We start from the raw sequence: 19,749 nt of genomic DNA on the forward strand, positions 1-19,749 counted from the left end.
AAGAAAGGTAGAACAGACCCATTACTAACAGACATGGGTCGCTAAGGAGCTTCTTGGAGGGACTCTCATTTTTGTATCTCTCTTGTTTGTTCCCAAAACATGATACAGATTCTGAGATTTACTGTAATGACCTGACATTATATGTCCATAGAAGACATGAGACTCAATTCATACTGCAAGCCTAATACTGTGACAGCTTACAGCTGGAAGGGGAAAACTCCAAAACTAATTTCTAGATGATCCAAGCTTCAAAGATAAAGATATACTTCACATATAGGAATCTTCTCAAGTCCCAGAATCCCTTTCACTGGCCTTTTGGAGCCTGTAAATGCCAGATTTAGTAGTCCTGTCACTCTGTGCCTGATTATTTCAGGGCATTAGTTTGAAATCATTCAGGCTTTGAAGTCACTAGGTACAATTAAATTCGTCCATGCATTGAGTAACAGTGGAGTGGTGGCCACTTGTCTGTGTGCCCAGCACCTCCAGGAAATGGCTTGAGTAAGTACTCTTAGAAAAAAGGCTTTGTTAAAAAACAAAACTGCTTGTTCAGTCTGGGACACAGCCTCCTGCTTATTGGCCTGTGTTATGTTTTTGTCTGGTCCAGGGATACTTGTTCCCATGAATTCACAAGTCTAAAGCAAAGAGAGAGTCTAGAACTTCACTATTCAGAGTTCCAAAGGGTACATGCATGTACACATCACTGGTGTGATTTTTTTTGAACTCTTGAAAGTGTACCCGGATGTTTTTAGGAATGGTCGGTTACCGATAACTTTATGTTTTGTCCAGAAGTAAAACTGTGATTAAACCATGGTCATCATGAGTCAGAGAAACCATGTGTGTACCTGTGTGTCTGTGTATCTGTATGTATCTGTACGTGTATCTGTGTCTGTATCTGTGTACACATCTCTGTGTCTCTGTGTATGTATGTGTATCTGTGTGCATATCTATGTGTGTGTGCATCTGTGTGTATGCAGCTACAAGTGTCTGTATGAATATTTGTGTGTGTATCTATGAATTTATGTATCTGTGTGTATCTCTGTGTATGTTTGTGTATCTGTGTATCTGTGTGCATGTCTCTGTGTGTATGTGTGTATATGTGTATGTGTGTATGTGTATCTATGTGTGTGTATCTGTGTGTTTCTGTGTACCTGTGTATCTGTGCTTGTGGATTTGTTTTTGTTCCATTTATAAACTCTAACTTTAAGAAGATTATGATTCAAAATTAGATTTTTTCTGATTCTTTATGTAGGCCCATTTTTGCACATGTGTATTATATACTATTTTGTCTTTTAGAGCATGGTAATAAAAACATACCATGAAAAGGACCTGATATCTTAGTTGGACTGATGCAGTTCACTGTAGTTCTAGTTTTCTGGATCGTAAAGTCCCAAGGTCATGATCCTCATTTGTACATTCTTCAATTACTCTTATGCAACAGAATGACAATATTTATCTATCTTCCAACTCAGGTAGTCCCATATGAAGGATAGTGGTGTATCGATTGGTTTCTTGTGATGTCTTGTGAACTCAAGTTCCCGAGAAGCCATGCTTGTGTTACTCGTGTTAACTTGTCTACCAGGCTTATCGGACCGTGGATTGCAGAAAGTCGCAATGTTGCAGACCCAGAACCAGATGTCATGGACTATGTTTATTTAGTCTGCTTTGCAGCCAGTCACTAACCAGCATCTTTGTTGCTACTGTGGAAACTTTTTGTAGGGTAGGGGTATTAACAGACCAGAAGCTTTCAATAATCCAGAAGAGAGAGTGCCATCAGCCAGCATCTGAAACATACAGTAAGCCACTGCTCCCATGTTGCATCTTATTTGGGGTAAACTGAGTTTATGTTCTCAGGTCTCTTAGATTTGGTTCCAGACTAAAAAATCAGAACCTATTAAGTCCATTGATAAGAAATGTTATCAGACGGATAGACGTGTGACTGATTTTAATCAAGAAGCACCTAAGATTGGAAGAGCTTATGTCGATAAGGACTTTGACCGCGGCCCTCTGGGGTCAACTACACTTGGAGCATAGTTGGTATAGTGACACTTGTATAATCTGTGCAGATGCTTCAAGAATATTGAGCTTTGAGTATGTGGCTTATGCTAGCTTTAGTGTGCTATGCTCAATAAATGCTGTTCAAATATATGTGGTAGTAAGATATAGGGATCAAAATGTTGGCCTGTAGGTCACTTAGACTGATCTAAGTACAATTTTCAATCCTTTAACATCTGTATGCCTTTCTTCCCCCCGTCCACAGATCAGAGATGCTAATACCACATGACCTGAGAGTTGACTAATATCCTAACAGTTAGGAATTGCCATTTAACATCAGAGAGTCTGAGGAGAAATGAGGAGGTGGTCCTGCAGGGTGGCCAATTGTATGTGCTGTCTCCGGAGAGGCTCCTTAACTGCTTGCCCTGATTCCGAGGCTCCCAGCAGTCTAAGCCTACGAATGTTTCTTAGCTTCTTGCACTTAGCGACTTAATTTGAAACGCACACACAATCCTGTAGATTTATAGGTGCAGAGATTGGAAATGAGGCACAGCATACAAAACCAGGGTGTCAGTGCAGCTGCCAAAAAGCCACCTATATTTTTGTGTTTTAAGGTCCTTTTTCCAATCCTTAAACCTGCTTGCTTTTCTGAGCTGTCATAATTCCTCACCACCCAGTAATTATTTAAAAGATATGGCCTTACCTCAATCTCTTTAAAATGTTATTACATTTACTTATGAGTGTGGGGGGAGGGGGGTTTGCGCACACACACATGCACGTGAGCACATGCCAAGGCACATTTATGATGAGAGGACAAGTTGCAGTTGGTTCTCTTACACTGTGCAGGACCCAGGTATAGAACTCAGGTCGTCAGCCTTGGTGGCAATCACCTTTACCAAGTGAGAAATGTCGCTGGCCCTTTCTTTCAATTATCTGTTAAGTCCTTTCTGCCCTAGAAAATCCCATAGTCAGAATTTGGGGGAATCCAGCTGTGAGTGCCTCTAGGGCCAAGAAACTCTTCCCTCGACTTTGTTGCAGGCCTTCACCTTCTCAGCTGTGAAACACAGTGAGGCTGGAGAGGCTGGTGGCAGTTAAGACCAGTGCTCCTCTTTCAGAGGCCTGCAGCTGCATTTCCAACCCCTTTGTCACATACCTATAACTCCAGTTCCAGGGCATCTGGTACCTGCTTCTGAGAGACAATTTTGAATTTCTTTAATCATAAAACATGGTGGTGAAATATAAGCTCTTTCACAGTTCGGATAAGAAATCAATAAGCCAACATACATTATACTCTTAGTTTTGAGACTGGACACACAGAGGGGACATTTAAATGTTGGTCATTGTTATTACACTAAGTCCAGAAACCTGAGAGGCCCTTACTGCTACAGAAGCCAGGGCCACTCGTGCCTCTGCTTGCCCAGGATGACGCAGGGTTCCTGGGCAATCCAGACTGAAGAGAAGGCCATATTCCCAGGGGCTAGTCTGGGATTCTTGGCAGTTACCAACTGAGAGCCATGGCTCTCTCAGTGAACAGATTTCTTTTTTAAACACTCCCTCAATTTCACATTGAATTGTCCTCAGTGGAAGGGCTCTAACTGAAGGCCTTATAACTAAGAGGAACAGATCCAGAGGCAAAAAATAAGGGCTGCTTCTGTTTCTTCTCTTCCCCTTCTATGGTCCTGTCAGGACACTCAACCCTCATCCAGAAGAAAGGACCCTGGTCTACAAAATGGCCCTGTTTACCGCTGCAGATCTTGTGCATAGCTCTTGGCTGCACATGCCCTCGGCCTGTTTCTGCTCTGGGTGACCTATTTAATTTTGGCATCTAAGTGTATTAACCCTCTATGCTTAGCAATAGTTTCACTGGGTTGAAATCATCAGTGTCCCTTCAAGGCCTCTGCTGGCTTCTAAGTTGTCCATATTGTAATCAGACTTGAATAGTTACCGTGGATAGAATTTAAATAGGCAAAAAAGAGTGTAATAGTAATTACTATTATATTTAACTACATTAAACTATCTTGTTGACAAAGTAAGATAGATTGAAAATTTGTCAGACCCAGAATGGTGTCTCAGGCCTGTAACTCCAGCATTTTAAAAACTAAGGGAGGAGGAGTGTCATGAGTCCCAGAGGAGCCTGGAATAAAAAGTCAAACTATCTCAAAATAAACAAACAAACAAACAATAATATTATGAAGTGAATGTTTACTTGTATTCTAAATTTAAATGTGTTTTAAAATGTTTAAGAATGTGTGCTAGTCTGTGTGTCTGTGTATGTTCTCTGTGTGTCTATATGTATCTGTGTCTGTATGTGTGTCTATATATGTGTTTGTGTCTATGTGTGTCTGTCTATGTGTTTGTGTGTGTCTGTGTCTGCGTATATATGTCTATGTCTGCATGTGTCTGTATGTGCATGTGACTGTGTGTTTCTGTGTGTGTGTGTGTGTGTGTGTGTGTGTGTGTGTGTGTGTGTGTGTGTCTGGAGGTGAGGGTGGTTCAGATGACAACTTTATGGGGTTGGATCTCTCTTTCCACCTTTGTACAAATTCTGGGAATGATGATGGTTACCAGTCTTGCCTTGCAAGCACCATACATACTGAGCCATATCCTAACACCTTAAATGTGTGCTTTTTAAGAAACAAAATAGGACCCCAGGGTGCTGGTGTGTGCCTTTCTTCCCAGTATTCAGAAGGGAGAGGCAAGTGGATCTCTGTGAGTTGCAGGCCAGCTTTGACTATGTAGTGAGTTCCAGGGCAGGCATAAGGATATGATGAGACTCTGTCTCAAAAAACAGATGGAATGGTTCATCTGGTCAACAAAGGTGCTTACCAAACCTGGGACCCTATGGTGGAAGGAGAGAACAGGCTCCTAAAAGTCGTCCTCTGACTTCCACATGCACATTTACGGCTCCCGCTCCTGCTCCCTCTTCCTCTCTCTTTCCCTTTCTCCACGCCCCCCCATGCACATGCACACACACACACACACACACACACACACACACACACAATAAATAAAATATAATTCTAAGAAACAACCCCTTCTACACTGTAGGATTTGTAAAACTTATGCTTTAAAAATAATTGCTCTGACACAAATAGATTTTTGGAAACATGTACCTAGATCAATAGGCAGTGAGAAAGGAGATTTAAAAAAACAGTAGGCACATCTACTGTCTTTATTCATCTTCTTATCCCTAGATGGAAACTCCTTCATTGCTGGTTCTGTGTCTGTCACTACACCATGATAGACTAACCGACATCTTCCCCTGTCTGCCATATGTCTCAGCTTCCATTTTCCTTTCATTACTCTTCCCTCCCTGCTAGCTCTGTGCTCTGGCTCTGAGGGGACACCATCCACACCCTGCCTCCCACAAGCACATACGAACATCCTCTCTCCCTTCTTGAATGACTCAAATCACCACCTGCTCTCCGGGCGAGAGCAGGGAATGAAAAAGGAAGTGGCCAAAATAGTTACACGGTGAACTTCCTCACTCTCCCAAGGAAACTTTAAAGAGCACAGGGTACGTTTGAGAGTTTTCGACTTCCACAACATGATCCCCAAACAAGTGAATACCCTTCTCTGTGAATGACACAAGGTCCCAGGTGAAGGTGGGTAGCTGTGAGAAGTGCCAACAGGCTTTGCCATGGGACTCACGGGTGCTCCAACTCCCTCTTGTTACTTCTCTTCCTCTCTCTGCTTCCTGATCTTTCTTAAGAGGAGAAGTGTTAAGTTTTGAGATAATTTGGCTCATATTCCCCAACACACACACACACACACACACACACACACACACACACACACACACAAACAACAGAGAGAGAGAGAAAGAGAGAGAGACAGACAGACAGAGAGAGAGACAGAGAGACAGAGGAAGGTATGAATAAAAGAGAAGAGGAAAAGAAAAAACATAAATGTAAATAGGAATAATTAAATAAAAGAACAAGCAGAGAGGAAAGAAAGGTTGACTTAGAAAGTGAAATTAAAGAGCAGAGAAATGAAAGATGATGAAACACAGAGGAGATGAGACCATGCTCACAGGTCTCTTTCCTTAACTAAATGCTCTGTACACAACCCACCAACACCATCCTACCCACCCATCTCTGGCATCCACTAGCACACACTTTAGGGTTTACTTCAGTGTGTACGGCAGGCAATTCCCCCTCCCCCCGAGAAAACAGGGGCATCTCCCTGAGCCTCACTTCAGAAACTCCATTTTGAATCTTAAGAAGCATGTGACATACAGTTTGAAAGTTTAAATTGCTGACTCTCGCACAAGGGCAACCGCTAATGCTCCGAACCCTGGTTTCTCTTTGGTCGAATGGGACTCATACCATCTGGCTTACGTGAGAGTGGAACGACCCTGTACCACTGCTTGGTACATAGTTGGCTGGTTTTGTAAAGTGAAGATGACTATTGTTATTGCTTCTCTCGGTAAACGTCTGACTTCAGTGTCGTGTGTGTGTGTGTGTGTGTGTGTGTGTGTGTGTGTGTGTGCATGCGTGCGTGCATTGGGTAATATGAGCCAGGAAGCAGATACCCTCCTGCCTCCTTCCTTTGCTCATGCTCACACTCGCACCTCCACCTTAATAAAGAAGCCAACGGGCTGGGACCTACCTCAGTCAGTACAGTGCGTGCCAAGCATGTATTAAAGCCCCGTCTGAATCCCCCTAACCACACAGACCAGACAGAGTGATGCATGCCTGTCATCCTTAGGTGTTGGAGGTAAAAAGATCAATCAAATTCAAGATCATCTTCAGCTATTTAGGGAGGCTGAGGCCAGCCTGGGCTACAAGAGCCTCTGTCTTATACAAAAAAGAACAAAACATCTAAAGGCCACAGGTTTCCCTGAGCCGTGTGACAAATATAGCTCTGTCCTGCTCGTTTATCTCATTCACCTTTACCCAGTCTCCCGCAGGATTCATTGTCCCAGAAGTCTAGATAAAAAGTAGCCCAGAGAGGTCCTGGGTTTACACACACGGTGCGTGTGCACACACACACACACACACACACACACACATACACATACACACACATACACACATACACACACGCGTGCGCACACACACACACTTACACACACATACACACACACACATACACACACACCACACACACATACACACACATACACACACATACACACACACATACACACACACATACACACACATACACACACACATACACACATATACACACACACGCGCGCACACAATTTTTCTTCAGCATTTTAGAATTGATCGTTATTTCTGATTTTCATAAGGCGAAAGCTGAGCTCAGAGTCTGTTGGCACAGGTCTGCCATCCAAACCCTCAGAATACAAAGATGGGAGAACAAGTTTAGGGTTTGCCTGAGCTACAAACAAAGCCCTGACTCTATAAGAAATACGTAAATATTTCAAAATACTTAGCAACCTCACAGGAAGGACAAGGAAACCTCCATCATTAGGTTCATTCAGCAGGACATGATGGCCCAATTCCTGTGACATCTTCACTCATGAATAAACGTAGACTACAAGCATTGCCCAAGGCACATGTCCCCTGGATAGGATCTAAGGTCCCAGGGTCAGACTCGAAGCAGAGGGTCAGAGGACTTTTTCCTCATAGTCATCTCCCCTTAGGGAGCCTTGAGTTCTCTTCTTATTAACCTTACCCATGTGTCTTGGGCCCTTCACAGACATTCTGAGGACTCTGAGTTTTATTATTCTTCCAAAAGCTTCCTTGTGACCTGTGCCAGCCCTACTCCGCAGCCTGTACAAGGAAGGAAGCAGGCGTCCTTTCCAACAGAAGCTCTCCTGAAACAGCTTGTGTAGCCTGAGTACAGAAGGTTTCTTCTGGACTCAAAAGATAGATAGATAGATAGATAGATAGATAGATAGATAGATAGATAGATAGATATAGAGTAGATAGATAGATAGATATAGAGTAGATAGATAGATAGATAGATAGATAGATAGAGATAGAGTAGATAGATAGATGAGTAGATAGAGTAGATAGATAGATAGATAGATAGATAGATAGATAGAGTAGATAGATAGATAGATAGATAGATAGATAGATAGATAGAGTAGATAGATAGATAGATAGATAGATAGATAGATAGATAGATAGAGTAGATAGATAGATAGAGTAGATAGATAGATAGATAGATAGATAGATAGATAGATAGAGTAGATAGATAGATAGATAGATAGATAGATAGATAGATAGATAGATAGAGTAGATAGATAGATAGAGTAGATAGATAGATAGATAGATAGATAGATAGATAGATAGAGTAGATAGATAGATAGATAGAGTAGATAGATAGATAGATAGAGTAGATAGATAGATAGAGTAGATAGATAGATAGATAGATAGATAGATAGATAGATAGATAGATAGATAGATAGATAGATAGATAGAAGTTCCTTCTAAAATAAGAACAGCCTTTTTGCTTTTAAATGGCATTTTCTAGTTTGTAAAGCCTGCCTTCTTAGATACCTTTGTCAATATATGTATGTTTGGGTGTAGTTACATTCCCCAAGGGAATTAATTATCTTCTTCATTGGCTCAAAGTACATTTTACAAACTCTTATGACATACAAAAATAAGTTACAAAGTAATGTAAGAATGCCACTCTAGTATATAAGTAAGTTAATCCTCAAAGTCAGCTAGCATTGTATTTCTAGTTTAACCTGTCACCGAGGGTTTTAGGGTGAAAGCTCAGGCTCCAGCAGCCCCAGCAGGATAAGCTCAATCACCATTCCCAAGTGGCCAATTAAGCAGTCTAGTAGGAGTGAAGATCAGAGAGCGATTCAGAAGGGCTACACTGGGAAGAGGCCCAAGTGACTCCAAGCCTATCTTTTCAGGGAACTGAGTGAGGTTTAGGTTTAAATCAAAAGAAAGGGAAATCACAACAAGAGAGCCTGATCAATGGGTGTGGTCCCACCCATCCCTGACCCATCATTGTCTCCATCCTCATCCATATCACAGAGTGGTCCAATGAGCTGCTGGTCCCACCCATCCCTGACCCATCACTATCTCTATCCTCATCCATATCACAGAGTGGTCCAATGAGCTGCTGGTCCCACCCATCCCTGACCCATCACTGTCTCCATCCTCATCCGAATCACAGAGTGGTCCAATGAGCTGCTAAGTTGACATCTACTATTGGCTAAAGGTACATTCCTGCTCTTATGAATAATTAACCTCATGGAGGATGGGCTCTGAAACATAAAATCTAGCCTTTCTTGAAATTCAAGGTGACTCAGGCAGAGCTCAAGGACAGTGGCTTATCTCTGTTTTCACCTGACAACAGACAATGAGGGCAGTGGTATGTGACTTTCATTTTGCTTCTAGTATCTTCTGGGCCCAAGTGATGCATAGATGCTTTTTTACAAATGTAGTTTCAAACTCTGCTGTGTATCCAAACCATCTAGGGTACTTCTGAAAGGCCCAAGTGTTCACTGTGACTCCACATTCAGTAGACAAAGAACTGGTGCCCTGGATAAGGTCTTTGGATTTTGCTAATTGGCAGCAGAGCTGAGAATGGCTACACTGGATACTTCAGATAGAACAAATTGCTAGGAACCCACCTGGCTGTTCGGTACACTAGAGGGGTATGTCTTCTTCTCCTAAGTAGATAGGTTTATAAGTAGAGAGGGAGGGAGGGAAGGAGGAAGGGAGGAAGGCATGGATGGAGAAAGGGAGGGAGGGAGGGAGGGAGGGAGGGAGGGAGGGAGGGAGGGAGGGAGAAATTATAGATGGATATATAATAGATAGATGATAGAAAAAAGATTATAAATAGACAATTGATGGATGAATGAGAGTGATAGATACATACATGTTAGATAGATAGATAGATAGATAGATAGATAGATAGATAGATAGATAGATAGATAGATAGATAGATGATAGATAGACAGACAGACAGACAGATAGATAGGTAATAGATAGATCCATCAAGAAAACACTTTTATTAACCACAGTATTTTCCTACTGCCACTGGCTCATGTAGACAAAGACCTAGAGAAGAAAGCAAACACAATTATAGTTAGACTAAAAATATGTTCTGAATACTTTTTTTATATTGGCAAAGGTTAGGACTAGATTGTAAATCTGAAAAGGTCATATGAGAAGCCTTCCTTCGTATCAAAGGGGCAACAGGTGTTTATATTACACCGATAAACCAATTAAAGGAGGAAAGGAGCTGGAGACGGGATTCATGGCTGTTATTAATTCTTGGATTGCAATAAGGCACGGTTGCCGACCCCAGCATTTTTTTCAACCTCCTGGAGCAAAAGGGAGCAAGAAGGAAGCCCGACAATTCTACAAACACTGCAGGCTTAAACAGCTTTAAATCGTGGATGTGAATTTGTGTGTGATCTGGCATGATTACTTGTGTCTAGAGTTACAGAAACCTGCAAGCCTGCAATTGCTTTACTCTCCACAATTATTTCCAGTATAACAGTACTTTCAAACAGGAGGCAGCCGTTAAAAAATGACACACAAAGACGTGTCCCAGCAAATTTGAGAGGTCTGGGAATCTTTTCCATTAAGTTAAGACGTATTACTTTTGTTTCAGCCTACCAGTTTCAGGAAATTTTAATCCACATTGTACAGAAACATCTAGTATGATGCTATTGGCAGTTGGACCCCATGTAAGTCTGGGAGTTTAAGAATTAAAAAACAAAATATAAATGGAATTGATCTGCCCTGATGGAAGCCTCCTCACTATTTAACCCAACCTGCCTGGGGCTCAGGGTTCAGTTACAACTCAGGAGCTATAATTCCCCCTTCCTCCCTTTTTCCTCTCAAGGTTGTGATTTTTAGATAATTGTGCAAATGTAAGACACCATTAATTTAACTTGTTCCTTTCAAACTCCTTATATACCATATTAATGAACTCAATGTTTATTGTGGCTAGTGTTGAATTAAAGAGATGTCACACACAATTAAATAGCTTGAGGTTGTGGCATTTTAATGTGAACTTATACTAAAATATAATTCATATTCCTTCTAATATCTTTGCATCTACATGTATTATTTCATGCTTCTTTCAATTAAGTTTATTCTTTGACAGATTCATACATGTATAGAACGCATTGTTTACTCTCACCCACTAAACTCTTGAATCTCCCTCCAACTCCTATCGTCCCCCTCCTTCGTGTAAGGTCCTTTACTAAATGTATGTCTTCTTGTTTTGTGACCCACTGATTTTAGTTAGAGCCATCTGTGTGGTCACGTGTTGGAACTGGCCATTGGCTAGTCTCACTGTTGGGTACACAACTAAAAACAATGACTGTCCTTCCCCAAGAATCCATCAGTTGTCAACAGTTCAGCAGGAAAAAATATATGGCCCCATGAGCCTCTCTCTGATTGGCTGTTGACAGGCACAGTCAGTATAGGCATCCAGGATCGCTGTGAGACCCTGGGTATACATGGTCTGTGTCTTACCTAGAAAACAGAATTTTGCAGTCCCTCTCCTTATTTAGCCTCTAAAGATTTATTCTTTATTTCTTGCTGGGTCACGAGCTATTTAATGTTTTATTTCAAACCTCTCCATGGATACAGAAGAGTTGGGGGCCTTTCTTACACTTTGAAGTTTCTTTATCTTAAAAAATGATTAGGATAGATTAATTTTATAAAACAATAGACTTCATTTTGACCTATCATGTCTGTATATGATACATTGACAACATTGAATTCTCTAGTGCCTAATCTTGCCCCTTCCACCAATCTCCATCATTGTATATAATACACTGACAATGTTTAACCCTCTAGTTCCCAATCTGTGCCCCTCCCACTAGCTTCCATCATTTCTTTTTATTTTCATATCATTAAAAAAAATCTAAGAAAAAAGTTCATATCACATCACAGTAATTGTCCTTCCAATTGTGGTTCTTTTATGAGTGGATTAATAACAACAACAAGTTTTGGCGAGCACACCATGGAATTTGCAACTTTTCCAGCTTCTACTTCATGAGACATGATTTTGCTTAAAAGTTTATAGTCCTGGATTTCGTTTCCATTTACTTATTTATTTAATGAATGTATGGGTGCTTTCCTGCATGGACACCAGCATGCCAGAAGAGGGCAACAGATGCCTTTAGGGATGGTTGTGAGCCACCATGGGGTTGCTGGGAATTGAACTCAGGACCTCTGGAAGAGTAGTCAGTGCACTTAACTGCTGAACCATCACACCAGTGTTAGTCCTGGATTTTAATAAACACAAATCTGTTTTCTCCTTCTTCAAATAACGAACCTCTGAAATGAGTACGGCTTGAATTTCACTTTTCTGTGTCATATTGGAAAGTCTATTATATGGAAAGAAAATTTAGCTTTTTACCCACCTCTCTCTACTTTTTTGCATTCCCTATTCATTCATTTCTCCAATAAACACCAATGGCCATCTGTGAAGAACCTTAAATGAATGAGGTATCCTCAGCTACCTTCAGAAATGCACTGTTAGTGTGGAAATGAGACATTTCAGTAGGCGTGCATGGCCCAGCTGGTCAGCACAGTGACCTCGGATGCCACTGTTAACCTCAGATGTTCTCATTCAGTCCCCAGGCTGCAATCCCTCCTGTTTATTCTGGGTTCTTCCCATCCTGCCCCAGCACATAGACAGACACAAGAAAGTGCCATGGATGTCTTCTGTGACTCCCCCACTGCCTCCCTTCTGCTTCTGAGTCCTTAAAACAAAGTTGGGAGCTATATTCAAATGTCAGGTGTTATCCACCCACTTCCTCTGCACTGAAGGAGATGTGAATCTGAGAGGAAGAGGAAAGGTTCTCCAGGTCACAATATGTCAACTCTACCTGCCTTTATGTTCATGTATTGCTTGACCATAGAGTAAGCAATCTACAAGGAGGAGCTCTGACTCAGCACAGGGTACGGTACACTTCCTGGAGGGTACATGGTACGGAACTAAGCTCTGAGGAACAGATTCACGTCAGACTCTGAACACTGTGGAGGCTCAGAATCGAGGCCATCATAGAATTTTGGGAGATTTCGGAGTAAGACACAGTTAGACCTAGGCCTGGGAGTAGCTACAAGTTAGAGAAACATGGACAAAAGCCTTCCAGAAAGGGCGGGGCTTATCCACATCAAAACCAAAGACCCATGCAGGCATTCCATGTGCTCACTGTGCCTGAGAGTCAAAATGGAAGGCATGATGCTATACATACATATGTATGTTGTAGCTTCTGATAGTTTAATTAAAGCCAGGCACGAGGCTATATACCTGAGGTCCCAGCTACTCAGGAAGCTGAGACACTGAAATGAAAACCACCCTGGGAGGTTTAGCAAGACTCTATTTCAAAACAGCATAAAATTCCTGAGGAATAGCTCAGTGGTGGAACACTTGCATAGCATATGGATGAGCCCGAGTTAGTTTTTGTTAAAGTTTAACCAGATATAACAAAAATCCAGCTCATTAGCTTGTAACCTCAATATTTATCCTAAAACCACCCCTTCTAATACGTGGCATTCTATTATCTTCGTCATTATCTTCCTTCTCAAGCCCAATTTTTATTCTCTGTTTTAGTTGTTTGTATTTTAATAGCATTTTTAAAATTGGCTTGTATGGGATGATAGCATGGTTGAAGAAAGAGATTAGAACTCAATTGCCTGTGTGAAGTATTTGGTCATGTGATGCTTAGTAATTTTTATGCCAGTATAAGCACCAGCACTTACTTAACAAGCCAGGGTTGCTTGGCTATCATTGGAGAATGTCAATCAGGCCTGGGTCCCAGGGGTCACAGCAACACTGAGGCTGAGACAAGTTTATTCCAAGCAATCAGACTTTTTATCCATGCATCTAAATAAAATATAATAAAGGTATAATACAATGACTCTTGCAAGCAAGACCAGGAACACAAGATTCATGTTTAAGACTAATTGTTCAGCCAAGCTTCTATATGCTTTGCTGACTTGAAGTGACACAGAAAAACATGAGTGGCCTAAATACTTCACTGCCTCAGGGAGTGCCTTGGTTTCCTGGGAACTGAAAGGCACATAGGAGCTAATGACTCTCATCTAAAAAACCTATAATGTACGCTTCTCAAGACAGCTAGAGGCGGATCCCGGCCCGCAGCAGCTCTCTGCTCCCAAACCCCGTGGGGGAGAGACCTCACCGCCTGATCAGGTGGGCACTCCTGAGGCTGCAGAGCGGAGGAGACCACCAACACTGCCCACCCCTGCCCACATCCCTGGCCCAAGAGGCAACTGTATAAGGCCTCTGGGTTCCCATAGGGGAAGGGCCCAGGAGCGGCGGGACCCCTGCGCCTGAGACACCGCCGGAACCTGAAGGAAACAGACCGGATAAACAGTTCTCTGCACCCAAATCCCGTGGGAGGGAGAGCTAAACCTTCAGAGAGGCAGACACGCCTGGGAAACCAGAAGAGACTGCACTCTCTGTGCACATCCAGACGCCAGAGGAAAACACCAAACGCCATCTGGAACCCTGGTGCACGGAGGCTCCCGGAAAGAGCGGCGCAGATCTTCCCGGTTGCTGCCGCCGCGGAGAGGACTTAGGCAGTACCCCACGAGCAAACTTGAGCCTTGGAACCGCAGGTAGGACCAACTTTTCCCCTGCAAGAAACCTGCCTGGTGAACTCAAGACACAGGCCCACAGGAACAGCTGAAGACCTGTAGAGAGGAAAAACTACACGCCCGAAAGCAGAACACTCTGTCCCCATAACTGGCTGAAAGAAAACAGGAAAACAGGTCTACAGCACTCCTGACACACAGGCTTATAGGACAGTCTAGCCACGGTCAGAAATAGCAGAACAAAGTAACACTAGAGATAATCTGATGGCGAGAGGCAAGCGCAGGAACCCAAGCAACAGAAACCAAGATTACATGGCATCATCGGAGCCCAATTCTCCCACCAAAGCAAACACGGAATATCCAAACACACCAGAAAAGCAAGATCTAGTTTCAAAATCATATTTGATCATGATGCTGGAGGACTTCAAGAAAGACATAAAGAACTCCCTTAGAGAACAAGTAGAAGCCTACAGAGAGGAATCGCAAAAATCCCTGAAAGAATTCCAGGAAAACACAATCAAACAGTTGAAGGAATTAAAAATGGAAATAGAAGCAATCAAGAAAGAACACATGGAAACAACCCTGGACATAGAAAATCAAAAGAAAAGACAAGGAGCTGTAGATACAAGCTTCACCAACAGAATACAAGAGATGGAAGAGAGAATCTCGGGAGCAGAAGATTCCATAGAAATCATTGACACAACGGTCAAAGATAATGTAAAACAGAAAAAGCTACTGGTCCAAAACATACAGGAAATCCAGGACTCAATGAGAAGATCAAACCTAAGGATAATAGGTATAGAAGAGAGTGAAGACTCCCAGGTCAAAGGACCAGTAAATATCTTCAACAAAATCATAGAAGAAAACTTCCCTAACCTAAAAAAAGAGATACCCATAGGCATACAAGAAGCCTACAGAACTCCAAATAGATTGGACCAGAAAAGAAACACCTCCCGTCACATAATTGTCAAAACACCAAACGCACAAAATAAAGAAAGAATATTAAAAGCAGTAAGGGAAAAAGGTCAAGTAACATATAAAGGCAGACCTATCAGAATCACACCAGACTTTTCACCAGAAACTATGAAGGCCAGAAGATCCTGGACAGATGTCATACAGACCCTAAGAGAACACAAATGCCAGCCCAGGTTGCTGTATCCTGCAAAACTCTCAATTAACATAGATGGAGAAACCAAGATATTCCATGACAAAACCAAATTTGCACAATATCTTTCTACAAATCCAGCACTACAAAGGATAATAAAGGGTAAAGCCCAACATAAGGAGGCAAGCTATACCCTAGAAGAAGCAAGAAACTAATCGTCTTGGCAACAAAACAAAGAGAATGAAAGCACACAAACATAACCTCACATCCAAATATGAATATAACAGGAAGCAATAATCACTATTCCTTAATATCTCTCAACATCAATGGCCTCAACTCCCCAATAAAAAGACATAGATTAACAAACTGGATACGCAATGAGGACCCTGCATTCTGCTGCCTACAGGAAACACACCTCAGAGACAAAGACAGACACTACCTCAGAGTGAAAGGCTGGAAAACAACTTTCCAAGCAAATGGTCAGAAGAAGCAAGCTGGAGTAGCCATTCTAATATCAAATAAAATCAATTTTCAATTAAAAGTCATCAAAAAAGATAAGGAAGGACACTTCATATTCATCAAAGGAAAAATCCACCAAGTTGAACTCTCAATCCTCATCTTCGATTGGTTTATATACAAGTGTGCAATTTCTAGGCTTGAAAGTAAAATGATGCTATCTGGTGCTGGATAGAGGAGCCTTATTTTTTACTATGGCAGCTTGCTATTTTTGTAACATGGTGATTTGGTTGAACACAATAAAGTACAGTAGTAACTGATCTCCCCCTCTTCCTGGATGAGTGAGGAGATGATTAAATGTTGATGTCAGCATCCATGAGCATATTCAGATGAGCTTCTGCTTCTGTTGAAAAGGATGCTGTGTTTGATTGTGGTCCGAAGCTTTGAAGCACTACTTGGCATCTCCTTCCTTGGAGGTCTCACTGTTTAAACATAACAGATTTGATAGCTTGTTGGTAAGGTGAGGTCCAGCTTGTCTCCACTAGGTCATCTTCATGTGAATCTGGTGGTTATACGGTTTTGTTCTCGGGATATTTCATTTTTTAATAACGGTTTTAGCTGACATTCATGGAGAGAATGAATCCTTAGAACTGTGCCACTAGTGAAAGGAAATCCTGTCTAGAGTATGTTTCTTTACAAAGCTGTGTCACACCATCCTTTGGGCCCTCTGCTGGAAAAGTAGAATCAAGTCTCAAATAATGCCTTTTAAATTGTATCCTCTAGTATTATAGATGTAGGACAGTACTGTATCATACCTCTGTGGATGTAAAATAGCTTGTACCTGCTTTATGATACGTAGTAGTGACCGTGCTTTATCAGAGCTGTTTTTAATGATGTTGCTCAGAATGTTTTCTTTTCAGATGATGATTGAGAAGCTAATTTAAAAAAAATGGTGCCAGGTACCACAAGAGTAACAGAACTGTGCTGTTTTCTCCGGTTTTGTTTTTTTACTTTTTTTTTTTAATGGAGTATGCTGGATGTCTCTACAGTTTTGTTCAGATGACTGCAGAACCTGGAAAAGCTGTTGCTGCTGTTGATGCATAACACTGCTATTATTGGTCTTTTTATATAAATATAAATATATATATACAGATATATAATTTGAATTTTTTGAAACTTTACCTGTGCTGTCAACTTTGGAAAAAAGTATCCCCGTTTACTGTGTTGAGTTGGCACTGTACAGAAATTAACAGCCATATTGGTCTAGAAATGTTGAACTTAAGTTTTTTCCATTTGTACAGGGGTAACACACTGTATTAAATATGTAAGGTCTTATATACGTGGGTTTGATTACAAAAACTAATAAAGTATTCTCTAAATTAAAAAAAAAAAAAGACAGCTAGACCAGGCCAACTCGGGGACTCCTCGCATGTTAGAAAATAAAAACATGTATATCCCTTTCAACAACTATATGGCATATGAAAGCTGAGTAGTACATACTGTAATATGTATAGTAGTCTAAATGAATGGTATATTTCATTTATACATGTATAAAAGTATAAAGGTTATAATTTGGTATGTGTTTTATATGTATTAGGGGATCCATGTGGAGGCCCTAAGTTGTCACTAAGTATCTTCCTCGGTTTTTTTCCACTTTATTTACTGAAGTAGGGTCTCTTGATAGACCTGGAGTAAGCCAGTGGGGTTGCTAGCTAGCTTGCCCCAGGAATCTCCTATGTCTATTTCCCAAGTAATGAGAAAAGAGGCAGAAACCAACCCCGCCCACTTTTACTTGGATCTGAGGACCCAACCCTGGTTGTCATCCCTAAGCGCCAAGTGCCTTGTCTACTCCTCTAAACAATTGTTGTCTCTGGCACAAGTACATTGGATGGGCTTACACAGAAATGGCTGTTTGCCTTCTTGGCATGAGAATAACACAGGTTATCTCAAATTTGTCCCACAGAATGATTGAAGATAGTGGGAAAAGAGGAAACACCATGGCAGAGAGAAGACAGCTGTTTGCAGAGATGAGTAAGTAATGGGACTTTTAAGGAACTCATTCCGGCGCTCATTGAATATTCATGAGAAGGACAGAAATAACCATGTAGTCCTCAGGGCATCTGGACTTCTCCATAAAAATCCTCAATTCCTTCCATCAACCATGCATTAGGCCATTTTCGCCTCTCGTTAGGTGAGAATTAAATTACTCTGAGATTTAGTGTTATTTGCTTCTTCACTCTCTATTTCATAAGTTGTATTTGTACACGACAGACACGCTGGACAGCACTGCTCAGCGCCAACTTTAATACAGTCCACTAGCATTTACAGCCTGCACTCACCTGCCTGCACCACCGAACGGCCGCCTTAGCGTACAGCTTATAAAACACGTCTTTCAGTGTCTTCCCTGCAAAATGACATAATGCATTGAAATGAGAAGGGAGGGTGGAATGGGAGTGTGTTGTCATTTGGACCTCCTTTGGAAGGCAGTTTGTCATTGAAACCATAAAGAAAGATAACAAAAGATGAACACAGCCAGGGGCTGACATATGTAAGGACCACAAACACAGATGGCCTGTGCTGATGGTCGGCCTATGAAAGTGTGTGATTGTATGTAACTGGTGCTAGTAACATCTTCCTTATGGACCAGTTTGATTGTTCGTAGAAAGAGGGCAAGCCTCCTCCTCAAATTCATGTTATAAAGAAAAACATTGCAGTGCTCTTGTTCTGTGTGCTTTATTTTTTGAACGTTCCTTCATGAGCAAAGGCAACAGTGTTCAGGGGTGACTTGTACACTCTTCCCCTCGAGAGGGAAAAGCAATAGAAAAAAACTTTATACTGAAAATAGGATGTGATTGGCAGGAAGGGTGTCTGGGAAGGAAAAGAAAGGTTCTCTGATTATAAGGTGGGGATTTTAAAATCCTTTTCCCACCATCTGGTGGCACCCATGCAATGTTAGGATTAACGGAGGAAGGAGAGTTGAAAATGATGTGGGGATTCCCAGACATCTGCCTGCCTTTCTCACTTGCAGCATCACTGGTGTCTGTGAGAGCTTCGGTAGAGACTTTCTAGCATCTCCTGCCTTGTTTGATGCTGCAATCTTTATTTCAGAATGACTTATTGATTCCCTGGAATTGTGGCTTTTTTGATAGGCACATATCTGGATATGGTCTTTCAAGATCTTAGACTAGAGGAATAAATTTCAATAAACTACCATACTGCTGTTATGATGTCTTGCAGCCTTTAAAATTTCTATCTGGAATAAATATTTAATAGTATCCCCACCAGGAATAAATAAACAAACAACGAAATAAATTATGAAATATTAGTTTGCTACACTAAATTTTTCTACATGGATCATATAATAGTGCAGCATATGCCACAAATATTCAAATCTTTTTTTTAGTTGAAAAGACTTTTAGAAGGAAAATACCTATTTGCAAAATTAAAATACAAAGGAAAGATATTAAAGAGAAACCATGTACTTCATGGTAGGGAAAGCCTGTCTTAACATCTGAGCAAACTCCACCATGGGCAAATATATTGCCAGACACAATAAAGGTAATTCACATTTTCTATAAAAACTGTCAAATCTTTGAACTTATCTTTGAAATACTAAATATGTATAGGAATTATATAAGTGTGCTTATATAATAATTTTAGCAACAC

At 41.3% G+C, this 19,749-nt stretch overlaps 1 protein-coding gene and 1 long non-coding RNA gene across 39 annotated transcripts in view; one reads left to right on the plus strand and one right to left on the minus strand.

Moving 5' to 3' along the window:
- Positions 1 to 19,749, plus strand: part of Dtna (dystrobrevin, alpha) — a 356,193-nt gene that overhangs the window by 214,594 nt on the left and 121,850 nt on the right. For all 35 annotated transcript variants that reach the window (XM_063277418.1, XM_063277429.1, XM_063277438.1 and 32 more), the window contains one exon: positions 18,047 to 18,114. In XM_063277418.1, coding sequence (XP_063133488.1) covers positions 18,048 to 18,114 — 67 coding nt within the window. In that variant the 5' untranslated portion in view covers position 18,047. The remainder of the gene's footprint in view (positions 1 to 18,046; positions 18,115 to 19,749) is intronic.
- The window catches only part of LOC120098123 (uncharacterized), a 45,425-nt gene continuing 35,592 nt past the window's right edge, over positions 9,917 to 19,749 (minus strand). For all 4 annotated transcript variants that reach the window (XR_010059647.1, XR_010059646.1, XR_010059645.1 and 1 more), the window contains one exon: positions 9,917 to 9,995. This is a non-coding gene — a long non-coding RNA (uncharacterized LOC120098123). The remainder of the gene's footprint in view (positions 9,996 to 19,749) is intronic.

The sequence above is a fragment of the Rattus norvegicus genome, chromosome 18 (assembly GCF_036323735.1).
Source record: "Rattus norvegicus strain BN/NHsdMcwi chromosome 18, GRCr8, whole genome shotgun sequence".
In the NCBI taxonomy this organism is placed as follows: Eukaryota; Metazoa; Chordata; class Mammalia; order Rodentia; family Muridae; genus Rattus; species Rattus norvegicus.